Source organism: Lutjanus erythropterus, chromosome 18, assembly GCF_056507025.1.
Source record: "Lutjanus erythropterus isolate fLutEry1 chromosome 18, fLutEry1.hap2, whole genome shotgun sequence".
Taxonomy (NCBI): domain Eukaryota; kingdom Metazoa; phylum Chordata; class Actinopteri; order Lutjaniformes; family Lutjanidae; genus Lutjanus; species Lutjanus erythropterus.
The window spans coordinates 30,065,465-30,080,096 of record NC_139334.1 but is presented as its reverse complement, the minus strand read 5'-3'; the positions used below and the strand labels follow the sequence as shown (position 1 = coordinate 30,080,096).

General features: G+C 41.5%; 1 protein-coding gene across 1 annotated transcript in view; it reads left to right on the top strand.

Annotated features, from left to right (window-relative positions):
- The window catches only part of syt16 (synaptotagmin XVI), a 37,023-nt gene extending 26,450 nt beyond the window's left edge, over window positions 1-10,573 (top strand). The window contains exons 4-7 of the mRNA XM_084742926.1: window positions 513-751; window positions 7,702-8,163; window positions 8,274-8,463; window positions 9,850-10,573. Of these exons, the coding sequence (XP_084599052.1) occupies window positions 513-751; window positions 7,702-8,163; window positions 8,274-8,463; window positions 9,850-10,163 (1,205 nt within the window). The 3' untranslated portion in view covers window positions 10,164-10,573. The remainder of the gene's footprint in view (window positions 1-512; window positions 752-7,701; window positions 8,164-8,273; window positions 8,464-9,849) is intronic.
- The last annotated feature ends 4,059 nt before the right edge of the window (window positions 10,574-14,632 follow it).

Genomic DNA, 14,632 nt, shown 5'->3' with positions numbered 1-14,632 from the left:
ACACTCCCAAACGAGGTTTAGGCAGCTACTTTTAGACCTCCTGGACTCAATTAAATGGTAAACCAGAGGAGACAGTCCTGTCCAGCCAGGTCAGCTTTTTGTATTTGTCTGTTTCTGCTGTTGAATGATTCATTTGTCATCTTTATGATTAAAGAAATATTGTCTCTGTAGGTTTCTTGTTGGTTTTATAAGTCACAGTTTGTGTTAATTTTGGTAGTTATCTTTATTTTTCATGTTTCAGTGTATCAGTTAATAAAAGGTGCAGCTTCTCAAGACCAACTTAAGTCTTGTCTCTTGTTGACCAACTGCCGGAAAAGTGACAGGGTTGGCCCCAAAGTAAGCTAGGCAGGAGAGGCTATCATTATAAGCAGATCAGAAACTTATTTCAGATTGAAAACACACTCTAAAACCTCAACCATTCTTAAAACGACTGTCCTCACACCCACAGATTTAAACCCGACCGCCAGGGGGCCTAATGCTGACTTGTCTACCCTGTTGCCTTCCTCCTGCAGAAATGGAGGCTCCGAGCCGGCAGGGTTTCCAGGACCCGCTGTCCGCAGCCGTGGAGGAGAGCGAGAGGGCGTCTGCGCTCTCTCTGGACAAACCTGCCGGACTCGACGCATCAGGCGCCAGGGACAGTCCCACCCCGAGTATGAACCGACAGGCCGCAGACGGCAGCGAGGGCACGGAGAAGGCCCTGGACCTGGACAAAAATGATGCAACCGACAGCTCCTCCACCTGGAGCCCCGAGGTACTGCAGCCTGACATTCAGGATCATTTAAGTTTTTATAATTTATAGTTTAGCAGACTGTCTGAGCAAGGGATTTCTTTTGATAGCAGACATTAGCCCATTAACCAGCAACTAAGTGCTTAAAGAAATGCAAAATGATGCCGTAGAGCTGCTATTTCTGTTGGCTTTGCTTAAGTTTATTCACCAGCTTTATCAGCTGTGTTTATCTCACTGACTGACACTAACAATTCGGTACGATACGATTCAGCCCTGTCACGATGCCGTACAATGTGTGAATCTTTACATTTTGATTCTATTAATGCTGTATTTGTAGGGTGCTATTAGTTGCAAGAAGAAATCCTGATAGTTTTACAAATCCAGTAACAGTAGAGACAGGGAGAAGGGGACGTTACAGTGGTCTTAACATCTTATTAGGAATCTCATTTGCTAAATGAGATACTGCAGCCTAAATGAGAATCTGTGAACAACCTTCAAAACTGTTTAAAATGCATTTTTGCAATAATATGATCTGCTGCTCTGTTTCATATGAAGAGTGCTGTGGTTTTGATTGAATCTGACCGTGTGGAGGAAGTGGGGTGTGGAGGAACAGTGATCCTGTGTGTTACAAGCTCTCTCAGTGTCGTGACGTCTCTGTTGGGCGGGAGACTCGTGGCTCTGTACTCTGCTGTCAGACACATTGTTTCTCGTTTCTCTTATAAAACACAAACTTATTCCACATGTGCCTGTTATGAAAGTTTGGTGGTGTGACGTCTGTTCTTTCACTGTCTGTTTTGAGGAAATGACGAGGAGAGACAGGAGAGGGAGGGGGGAGCGCTTGTTTTGTGTGAGCGAGGCAGCAGGCATCCAGTGAGAGCGCTGCAGGCAGAGACAGGGGGAGAGGAAAGTATGTGCATCCTGATGATATCTATCGACACACTAGTGTTGCATCGATTTTTTTCCAATTCACATTCAGCTTTTAACTGAATCGATGTATTTGATCACTGCTGCACACTGCGCTCTCCAACAAGCTGTCAGGGTGTGCAGTTTCTCTCCTGTGTGCAGTATTGGGAAGATCAAGGCCATTAAGTAAAGTGGACGCACTGAGTGTCAGATTAATTATAGTCTGTGGTGGCAGAGAGTGATGGTGAATTCATGCTGAGCGGAATGAAATCTGAGCAGTGAAGTTGTTCGGCTGGCAGTAAATGTACAGTTTAGGTTTGAGTTTGTCAGTGAATAAAAGTTGCAGCTTGTCAAGATCGACACAAAGCTCTTGTGTGTTTTGTGTCCCAGCTCTGCAGCTCTACTGTGTTAAAGGAGACCTACAGAACAGTGGAGTACAGTCGAATTGAGTCATTTTTCACAAATACAGCTGTATACCCCGATAATGCCGATGCCTAGCAGTCACACAGACATTAAAACGTCATCACATCAAGCACTTTTCACAAAATCACTTTTGTTTGCTACAAAGCATATTTACCAGTCTAATCCAAAATCTCACTGGCTATTTGTCAAGGGAACCAGAGCGATGCTGGCCTACAATATACGTCATCCCTGCAGCACGCTATTGCCAAACAAATAAGAGATGTAGGTGGAGATTCAGAAGTCTGGAACCAGGCTTATCTTACTGGCAACACAAACAAACAACTGTCATCTGATTCAGATTCTTACATTGTTAAATTCTGATTGGAAATGTCACCTTTTTCCTACAATAGCCCGCCCACTTCAATCCAGTGAGGAGAACACAAACAAAAGCACAAATACAGAAACCTCTCATGAGAAATTCTAAGTGTTGTTCAAACTTTGGCAGTGATTTCATTTCTATTTTCAGTGCACACATTACCTCACAAACTTCCTGACAAATCTTGAGAAAACTTCAGCAACATTTCACACCTCTCAGCTCACAATCATTGCCAGAAACTCAAAAAAAAGAAAACCAAGGCAGGGATTACTTAACGGGGTCAGTGAGCTGACCGCAGTCCTGCTGTTACCCATCATGCTTGGCAGAGGTATCATCATCATTCAGCTGTGAGAGGATTATCACTCTGCCATGTTATCCTCTCAGGTTCATTTTGGAAGAAACAAACCAAACACGGCCCACCGAGGCCTCGAGGTTTCGTATAAATAGTTGATATCTCCTTCGCTTTCCACGCTGCGTTGGCTAACAAACAGAAGCTCATGAATAATAATCACTCTGTGTGTGTGTGTGTGTGTGTGTGTGTGTGTGTGTGTGTGTGTGTGTGTGTGTGTGTGTGTGTGTGAGTGTGTGTGAGTGTAAACAAAGTGTATGTGCATACATCTTTTTAACGTATTTCTGTGTGTTTGTGCATGTAGGAGAGTGGGAAATGTAGAATCTAACAACCTCTCAGTCACCGAATCACACTTTGAAATTGGGAGCAATCTGTGCAGTAAACACCTCCCACACACACACACACACACACACACACACACACACACACACACACACACACACACACACACACACAGCCATGGAGACACAGGGTGATACTGACATCTAGAAATGCCTCATAAATAACAAATGAGTTTGGATCAGTGGAGCTACAGAGAACTGGGGAGAGCCATGTTGTAACAGTTTATTTATACAATTATGTAACAGCCCTGCTAATGCTAACGCTAGTACTACTACTACAGCTAATAATAATAATACCTCAACAAGTAGTGCTATCGGTGGTCCTACTATAGCCGGTGGTGGAAGTAACTATTACAACTGCTCAAATTACTGTCATTAAGTAGTTTTTTGGGTTACTTTTACTTTTATGAGTGGATTTTCAAGTACTTGTATCTGTACTTAAGTATGCATTACACTACGTAATCTAGTTAATATCTAAACCTTTCATCTGCCTTCGTGTAGCCAATAAGGTTTTGATAACATGACATATGGAGGAAAAACAAAACACTGCAGCAGCATCAGTTTGGAGTAAGGATGTCAATCATTAATCAGAGTATATTTATTTATTTTTGAGGATGATAAAATTACAAATTAAAGGCCACAGTAGAAATACATACCCTCTTTTCTAACTTAAACAACTTAAAAAAAAGAATAATAATTTTAAAAAAAATCACGGTAACTCAGTTCAGTGTGTGGTGGTTTATGTTGATGATTTTACCTGAGATGTTCCTGTGACAGACCAGCATCTGATCCTGAGACTGGCTGTGCAGAGGGACTTCTGTCTATATTATAAGTCAATAAAATCAATATATTAATTAATAAATGATGTGATAAACAGCAAAAAAGAAGAAGGTTCATAAAAGTACAGTCAGACACGATAACCAGGCATAACGAAGAGACAGTGGCATATTAAGCTCAAAGACTTACATGGAGGTGTTTTTTGAGATCCTGGTCCTCGTTGGTCCACACAGTCCACTCCTCAGGGTCTTGACCCCATCGTTTGAATGGTTGGTTCTTGAGCCAGAAGCTTATAGCTTCTAAAGGGAAAAGTTCCAAATTGAAAGTGCGGGGACAGTGTCCGAAATCCACTGAAGAGGAACACATGCTGTCAGAAATTTAGCCAATTAAAAATGTACTCATCAATATTTATGTAGCAACATTAATCAATATTTAATCAACAGTCTGGAAATGATTTGCACCTCATTTAACGTTGTTTTGTCTTCTGGAGCCATTTGTCGAACAAGGAAACTTAAATTTTCAAAATAAGTGTGTGTTTATGAGTCATAAAAAATCATTAATCTTTTAGGAGTATAATGATTAAATTGATCAATATGTTAATGGGATCCAGCAGGCAGTGAGACAGTCAGCTAACTCAAAGTCCAGGGTCTTTATTTTCAGAGGGCTTTTGTTTTCGGGATAACAGATTTAACTTTATATTGACAGACAATATACGGTTATTTACAGCTCGTCGCCACCTGTTACTGTCAGATTGGATTGTTGCATTCGTCTTGTGTTCCTGCAGCCTGTCTGAGCTTCCCCGAGTCTGGGGAGGAGGGGGTGGGGGGAAAGCAACGCACTTCAGGACAGTAGATTAAATAGGATCCCAACCTATACCTGCAGTGCTCGTTTTTGGATGCACGATTGACACATATTGCTCCTTTAACTATAATTGGATGCTAATACTGCTTTTCCTTGACTAGAAATTTGAATGCATTATATGTTACAGAGCATTTCTGCACTGCGGTACAACTACTTTTACTGAAGTACAATATCTGAGTACTTCATCCTCTGTTGCCTGTGGAGTCAGAAGTAGTAAACATTCACAGATGCTGCGGCGTTCACTGTGTTTATCAGATGAGCGTCTGTCTCTGTGTTTTGGACCTCCTGACCCGCACGCTCAACAGACCCGGGCAGCAGCTCTGTCATTATCTTATCCTCTGTGGTTGCCATGTCGACGCCGACACTCGGCCGTGCTCTGTCAACACTCGACACAATCGCCGTTGTGTTTGCCGACTGTAGGGGAGGCTGAGATTGGCTGAAGGAGGCGGATGATGAGGAGGAGGTTTACTTCTCCTTTATGACAGGATTTGTGCTCTGAGCACCTGAAAAAAAAAAGCTTTGGAGAATCATTCAGTGATTGTGAGTCTTTACATCTGACTCTGGTGGAAAGTAACAGAGTACATTTACTCAAGTACTGTATTTCAACATAATTTTGATCTATTTGTACTGACGAAATTCCATTTTATGCCACTTTATGCCTAGTCCACTACATTTCAGTGAAACACTATATTGTACTTTTTACTCCAGTACATTCATTTTACAGCTTTAGTTACTAGTTACTATGCAGATTCATATTATTTGCACCAAATACGATCAAAAAAATATTTTTAGCTGTTAAATACAATAATTAAAATTAGCTCCACATTTACTAACTGCTATATTAGAGCAATGGACACATTAATGCATCAATAATTATAATCCAATAATATAATATAATATACCATATATTCTTTTAAAATGGGCCGATCTGCACAATAAGTACTAATACTCGTGCAGCATGAGTTTGATTGCAAGACTTTTAATTTGAAGAGAGTATTTTTTCATTTTTACAAGATAATCAGACATAAGCTCTGCTCATTTTACTCTGAGCAAACTACTACTTTGCTCTTAAAACACATGTCTGTGATAACATTTATACATATTTTACACTTAAAATGTAATATTTCTTCATTCTAGTGCAGCAATCTGCTATATTTATTCATGTATTTAGCCAAAATGTGAGTTTATATTAAGATATGTGTGTTTGATGAACATATAGACATGGATTTTGTTGGAAGTTGTTTTAGAATCTTCTACGGACACTTTTATTTCTTAAAAAAACTACTCTCTATTATAAACCATTGTGAAATGATAAAATGACTGATATGATAGTGGGGACAGATTTTGGGGTTGAGTATCGTGTGAAGTTATTTACTGGTTAGTTTCTGAAGAACAGAGCCGATCTGTTCATTCAGCTGATAAGATTATCGTTGTGCTCGGGGAGTCGTGGGAGCTGGAAGGAATCGATGTCTAAGTGTTTTTTTGTTTGCCCTCATTCTGCTGCCTTTCTATTCATATCTCAGCCGATTGCATGTTAAGTTATAATTAGACTGCAGCTGCAAGGCTGGAGGCTCAGATGTAGAAATAAGAAGCACTAAAACAATTACGACTCCGCCTTCCAGAGAATATAAGCACCTCTCAGCAAAAATCTGTCATTGAGGACTTTTCCTTAAATTTAATATGAGTATCTATTTCTTCATTCAGCCTCTTTCCAAACCTAACATGACTTTTTGTTCTGTGGGTACCGTATGTTGTCAAATTTAAGTTTTGATTGTTTTTGACTGAAAGGAATGCACTTACTTGCTCTCTGATAAAGAGTTGAGCTGGATTTATAGCTGTCCGGTTTGGATTTTTAGTTGTTAGTTAGTTAGTTTAGTTCTGTCTGATGAGCAGGACAGGACATCTCTGCCTCATGACATTCATTCATTTAAGTTTTTCTGACATACATTTTGCCTTTAATAAATAATAAATATTACATCTACTGCGATTTGAAAATGACACTTTACTCAGTGTCAGATTAGTCGTACTCGTGCGTGAAAATGTGAGATTCCAGGCTCATATTGAGAGAATTTTCCATGATGTAGTTTGAATGCAGTTGAGCTACTTTTTGAAAGTAGTTTTAGTTTACAAAAAACTACTAGCTTGTCAGAGTATTAGAATGTAGTTTAACTACCTTATATTGCGAAGTAGGTAACGGGAGGCAGCTGTGGCTCAGGTGGTGAGGTGGGTTGTCTGCAGTTTGCAGGGTTGGCGGTGCTCCGGCCACATGTCAAAGTGTTCTTGGGCAAGCTGGTCCCTGGTCGGGAGCATTTACTGGAGTCACTGGTTGCCTGGTTCTGACCAACAAATAAATATAAGAAGAAAGAATTAGCTTTTATTTTTTCCTCTTACGATGAATTATCACTTTATTTCCAACAAACAGGGATAGGTTAAAAAAAATTGGTACAATTTGATTTTCCTTTGGATAGTCCAACATCGCTTTATAAAATCCTAAAATCAATCTTTTAATATATTTTTTCTACTGCTGATGTGTGGTACAGCCTGAAGTTTAAACCCCATTAGTCTCACATGAGATTTCGTGGTGCAAGAATTTGCTCATTTTAGTGTGTTGGTCAAGTCATGTTTAATAAAAAAGTGCATCATTCATGTGACTCCTTTGGGGTCAATTTTTAATACAAACATTATTATTTATTTATTTATTTTTTTACAATACACCAGTTTAGAGGGTGTTTTGTAAAATTAACAGTATTAGCCTTCTGAAAATCTCTTTCCTATCTAAGCAGTATCCAAAACCAAATCAATATCGAATTGAAACAAATCGTCCACCAAATAAAATTCGGACCGGGTGAATCGAATTAAATCAGTTTGGGAAATCTGAATGGATACCCAGCCCTAACTACAAACAAAGGAATGAATAAGCTTTTTAAATAAAAAAAAACTTTTTTTTCTCTTGCTATGTTCTCAGCAAGAGCAGCCTCCCAACGATGAGGTCTTCTCTCAGCCGGTCAGCTCCTCCCCTCGACCTCCCATCTCTAAATGTGGAGACCTGGTCCTGTCTCTGGAGTACCGTCCCGACACGGAGAAGCTGCTGGTCACCGTGATCACGGCGCGGGACATCCCCGACAAGGCTCGCAGCGGGATGGACTCCTGGCAGGTGCACATGGTCCTGCTTCCCTCCAAGAAACAACGGCAGAAGACGTCGGTGCAGAAAGGCTCGCTGCCGCAGTTCAACGAGACGTTTCGCTTCTCGCGCCTGGATCCGTCAGAGCTGCACATGTCGGCCATCAGGTTCCGGCTGTACGCGCTTGGAGGCAGGATGTCCCGGGAGAGAATGATGGGAGAGAAGGTGCTGCGTTTAGGAGGTCTTGACCCAGACGGAGGGACGATGGAAACAACGCTGGTCCTGGAGCCTCGCAGCAACCTCAAGGTGACTTTGTTGCAGTAGAAAAAATAAGTGTACATCAAGGACAGATCTTTGTAGATGTGATGTAGAGTTGCTTCTGCTCACTGTGTTTTTTACTCTCTGTCTCCTGTCAGAGTGTGGACTCCCAGCTGAGCCTGTCTGCTGTGTCTCAGAGCGACAGTGCCTCGTCCACTCAGTCTCTGACCCACGGCGGCGTCCCCGAGCTGCTGGTGGGTCTGTCCTACAATGCCACCACGGGACGCATGTCTGTGGAGCTCATCAAGGGCAGTCACTTCAGAAACCTGGCCATCAACAGACCACCAGGTCAGCAGTGAGCCACACACCCACACACACAAACACAAAGTGAGCTGGGTTGATACTAAAAGGTGGATTTAAAACACTGCAGATCACTGATTGGTCAGAGAGAATCGGAGCAACCAGAATCGTTTTTGTCTGCATTCTGATTTAGGATTTCTCAAACTCAGACTCCTTTATTTTTTCAGCAGTCTTTTGTCTTCAAGAAGCAAAGTAGAAGAAGTTGTTGTCAGTGAAGTGAAGTGAAGTTGTCAGTGTGGCAGTAAATGTACAGTACATGAACCCTGCAGCTTCTCACAATCAAGAAAAGTCTGTTGTCTGTTGTTTAGATGTATAAGAGCTCGCCAAAGTAAAGGCCAAACATCTAGATTTCCTCCTGCTGGCTGGCCGCAGTATAGGTCATAAACCCCACCCCCTCCATTTTAACTAAAACATAAAAGTACATGTCAAATAATTTTTTTCCAAAGATGGTTTCTGTCATTTTAGGTCGTTCTTACCACAGTGATGTTTACAAGTGTTCACTGTTCAGATCAGTTCAGCTTTAATTAGTTATTCGATGCTATAAAACACAGGTTTTGCATCATGATCGACAGCTGAGTCCTGCTCATCATTGAGACAGCCGGCAGTATGGGTGGGAACTCAGAAACAAGCCTCCAACACCGGTCGCTACTGTATAGCCTCAGACTGGCAGCACACGTATCCAGGATATTTTAGCTTAATTTTTGCACAGTGTTAGGAAGTGGAGGCATACCTGTAAAAAGCTAGATTTGGCCAATTTATCGCCACAAGTTGCCAGATGATGCCAGATGATGTTGCGTTGCGGCAATAATGAGTCAATTTTCATCCCTGTTCTGCCAAATAAGCACTCAGATCCTGTTTATGAGGATGTTTCTTTTCGATTGTTCACTAATACCAAAGGAAATAAGTAAGAGAGGCCTCTCCGTAGATTCAGATACAGGATAAAAACAAGTTATATACAGTCCTGGCACATTCCAGAGTGTTCTAACCTCAATTTTAGCCTCAGGCTTGCTGGCCCTGATCCGGTTACAGGGCTAAGGAATGCCCATTTGAAATGGGGCTAAAGGCTAAACTGCTAAAGAGCAGTGATGCATCATGCTAGAAAGTAAACATTAGTTGCTGTTACAATTTAACCCAGGGCTAGTAGAAGTGCAGTGTGAATTGTATAGCCCTGGGTTTATCTTAACCTTGGGTTAACAGTGTGTGAAAAGAGGGTTAAGTTATCCCAGGGTTAACTCTTAGCCCTGGGATAAGGATATGCAATGTGAAAAATTCTGCAGATTACCAACATGAAAGAAAAATAAGTAAGAAACTTTCCTTTTTTCCTTCTTGCTTTCTTTGTCCCTTGTCTCCCCCCTCTTTTCCCTTTTGGTCTAGACACCTACGGGCGACTGGCCCTGTTGAACTCGGTCGGTCAGGAGATCTCTCGGTGCAAGACGTCGGTACGTCGGGGGCAGCCCAACCCTGTCTACAAGGAGACCTTCGTCTTCCAGGTGGCGCTGTTCCAGCTGTCAGATGTCACGCTGCTGGTCTCCATCTACAACCGCCGCAGCATGAAGCGCAAAGAGATGGTGGGCTGGATCGCTCTGGGGCAGAACAGCAGCGGCGAGGAGGAGCAGCTCCACTGGCAGGACATGAAGGAGAGTCGGGGACAGCAGGTCTGCCGCTGGCACGTCCTGCTGGAGGCATAACGCCACTGAGATCTAGGATTTTTTTCTTTTTTCGTCTGAGAGTTGGAAAGACAGGCTTGATTTCATCTGCAGACAGGATGATGCATGTGATGGATTCAAGGATGAAGGTTTCTTAGAGTGCACTCTCCGCTGTTGTCACGTCCGTCCAAAGCTGGACAAACATCAGACCTGGCTGGTTATTTAATATTAACAGGAAGGAACAAATTCACCTGCTTTTGGAGGCTGACAAAAGTTCTGATGAACAAGGAAATAAATAAGTGAAAGAAGAAAAACTTCAGCAAGGTCACTAAAAGACATCAGATTTGGATTAATTTAAGTGAGAGAAAAAATATTTCTTTGTCAGGCAAAACCCTGATAAATTTGAAGGCTTCATGCAGAAATTCGCTCAATAAAAATTTCTGTGGAGCGTCCATCTGCCTCCAAGAGGAGCTGAGAATTTGTCCTTCACTTCTAGCTTTTATTGGTGAAACAGCTCCGTTGTGAGACATTGAGGGAGCTGCAGTTTTGTTTTTCTAGTGAAATGCTGTGTTAGACAGTGCACACAAATTAGAGGTGTGTGTGTGTGTGTGTGTGTGTGAGTGTTTGTGTGACTTATTCAAAGTGACGTTAATTCTAAATCTAGCTGTTCTTTTACTGGCTGGCAAATCGATGGAGATGCAAACAAAACTGCACAGCACGGAGACGTTCAGTTGTGAACTAATGCAGACAGGAAACAGAAAATCTAAGACTGAAAATGTGACATCCTCTCAGAGAGCCTGTTTACACCTCGTGTTAACATGCATCTTGGGTGATCAGATCACAAGTGCACCGCGCTAAATACACGTGTAAGCAACCTTAAAGACGCATTGTGATCCGATCACTCAAACCACTTGCTGTGGTGGTCAGGGATGCATTTGACATATTGTTTGTAGTTTAAACAGTATTGCATCCTGGGCCACATTGAAGGACCGTCTGCATAACTGACGGAATCTGCGTAAGTGGAAGTACGCACTCATTTGAACGCCATCTGTGTTTTCTATGTGTGTGTGAATCAAAAAGAAAAACAAAATGGATTTTCATGGATTGGGAACACACAGAACACACTGACTGAGATCCTCCGGCTGCTCTGCCTCAACTGTCTATGATATGCTGAGTTTCCTGATGGACAGATTGCTTTATGTGTTGCTATGTGTTGCTATGTGCTGCTTGCTGTAGCCACTGATACCTAGTTAGCTCAGTTACAGGTGCAACTGGCAGTCCTGTTAGTAGACAAATAGAAGAAGAATAGAAGCTGCCTCTTGTTCTGGGTTTTGCTCTGTCATCACTGCATTGTGGCCAAAAGATGAGTGGAGATTATTTTTAGATGTAACTGAGGTATAAATGGCAAAGTAAAAAGTATAATGGCTCAAAATATATCTGAGTAATGAGCAGGTCAAGTTTTTTTTATTTGTAACTTGTTACTACCCATTACAGATAATAGGGCCACTAGTTGCATGGCTAACTGAGCTAAGTAGCTAAAATCAGCTACAGTTGGCAAGAGTAAACGGTTGACTGTACTTTAGCAACAAGAAGAGTATCTGTCTATCACAAAACTAAAACACAGAGAGTTGTGGCGGAGCAGCCGGAGGACATCAGAGGGAAGACCAGAAACTATTTTCTTCAAAAACATATGATCCAGTTTCACCAAAATAAAGTTATGTTTTTGTACAATAATCAGAGAGTTGAAGTGGTCAAGTCTACTTTTTGGCTTCCCCTGTCAGAAAATTGTGAAAAAAGTCGATCCCAGTTTTTCCAAAGGCCAAGGTGATGCCTTTAAATATCTTTTTTGTCCATCCATAACCAAAGACATTTAGTTTAATATAATAATAAATGTACAAATTGTTTTGTTTATTAGAGGTTATTAAATAACAACTAAGGCTGCAGCTTCTAAAACGTGTCAGAAAATAGCGCAAAAAAATGTCCATTACAGCTATTCAGAGTCTGAGGTTATGTCTTTAAAAGTCTTGTTCTGTTGGCCCAAAACCAAAAAAGCATTTTCTGCCGTTTTTGCATGAAAAATAATTTTAAAGATTAATCGATTACGAAAACTGGTTAATAATTTCTTTTGCCAGAGTTGCTAGATATATTCAACATGGCATTTTACTTTTATGTTGTTGAGCCCTGAATCAGTGAGGCCTAATCTGTGGTCTGATAAACAGTAAATTCATCAAATTCAAGTTGAAAGCATTTGGTCTTTGAGAACAGAAACGAAGTTGATGTTTATCTGCATACAGAGCACACACATACATGTTAATACCAGGTGTAAACAGGGCCAGAAACAGCAGGTTTGTCTCAAACATTTTGAGATCTTTTGAGAATTTGTGTCTGAGAATGGTGGATTTTAATGGATGATATTGGAAACTGTAACAATCAGTTAATGTGAAAAGATAACATTCCCCACAATCTTCACCACCTCATCCTCCTTCATAAATTCATCCGTTAAAACATTTCCAGCAAACAGAGAGGAATGGCGGCGGATGGTGTAATAGTGAAGTCAGCGTTAGTGTTGCCACTGGAGGATCATGTGACCGTAAAACACCGAGCAGAGAAACAAACACGAGAGCAGCAGTGAGGATGTTTTATGATTCGAGTGGAGGAGGAAAACGTCTCATTCATATTCAGCACTCATTCATATTCTCTTGACACATGTGCTACTACAGGCAGGAAGTCTCCAGCAGCTGGAGACTCTTAACCCTGCTGGGATGAGAGCGTCTCCCCACCTCCACCCTCCTCCTCCTCTTCCTCCCCCCTCCTCGTCGACACTGAATGATGTTATTTGGCCTCGGTTCGATCTCCTTCACAGGGCAAAGCTCATTTCAACACCCATCAACGCTGAGCTGAAAAGAGGCTTTAAATATCTCACTGCAGCTGTTAATAACATGCAATGAATTACCCTGGAAGTGTGTTTTTTTCCCCCCTCCACTCTCTCTCTGTGGTAATTGGTAGTTACAGCTGCAGAATCGTACAGTGCGATGACGGTAATGCCGCTGCTAACGCTCATCCTCTTCCAGTCGGAGCATCATTGAGTCATAAGGCAGCGGTTCAGCCCAGAGGGGGGATTATATTTGTTTGTGTAGACAGATACTGTAGCTCCAAACCCCTCAGGGGTTCACACACCGAGAGCAGAGACGTGTTTATTTCAGTGTTTGTTTTCTGTGGTGGTTGTTCTGCGCGCAGGTGACAACGAAGCCTCTTTAGAAACGTTGAACTGCAGCTGCGATCGGAAGAAACTGCAAGAAAAATGCTAGATTTTACAGTCTATAAGGAGATAAGAGCTGGTAATTACTTTTGGAAAGTCAAGCATAACAAATGAACAGAGGGATGATGCTCATATTCAAATTCTTTATGTGAATTAAAGGGTCAGTTCACCCAAATCACAAAACGTAACCCCTTTCCTGCACATACCCTGGAGGCATCCCGAGGTTTTTTGTTTTCTTGCCCTCGTTTTGAGAGACTTCAGCCTCCACCTCAACACAGTGGACATGAATACAGTTTGGGTCAGCATAAAATGCTCTACTATTTTTCAGAATCCTCAGACTTCAAATCTTTTTAGACAAAGATAAAACATTTTATACATTATATATAATTATCCATTTCTTTCTCTGCTTGTTCCAGCATGGTGTTGAAGCTCTGTGCTGCTACATAGACAGGATCTTTCCACCATATTATTTCTTGTTCTTGAACTGGTTTTGTTCAGGATTCTTGCACCTTCATGCCACCAAACTTAACAATCAGTGATGCATCATTATCGTTACACAGTGCACTACAGTAGTGGCCGGATGGTGGATCGCGTTAATACCTGCAAGCTTTTGTTCTCCTCCTGAGTGCTGCAGGAATGAGTCCTAAAACTTAAAAATGAGAAAACCTTTTGTTGTTCCAGCTGGGAGTCAGCCTTTTAGATTCCAACCCAGTTTGTTTTTGACTGAGAAAATGCTCCAAGTGGCTCAAAATTAGGTGCACAAATCAGAATGGAACCCTCTCCATGTCGGTGGGAAAGAGGTATAAGTGAAATATTCAAAACTAAAACCATGTTTTGCACCATTTTGTGCACATGTGCACAAAATTGTGGTGTATTTGATATCTTACATCATCCATTATAGATGTAATAAATATTGGGCTAAACAGAAATAATTCATGACCTGCCACTGCTGTGGTCAAGGTTTGTTTAGGCACTTAAAACTACTTGGTTGAGGTGAAAGATGCTATTGGAAAGAAACCATCATTGACTGTTGAGGTGTCATGTCATCGTTCTGATGACCCATTACTCCAAAACTGCAAAAGTCTGAAAAATGTCCCACTGGAGTGAAAGCCAGTTTCATCAGCCCGTTATCCCGAAAACAATCCCTCGCTGCTCCAAACTTATGTTCCTAATGTAACTAACATACTTAGTTTAACCCAAACCATGATCTTTACCTAATCAAACTGCAGCTGTTTCACAACCTTAACCACGT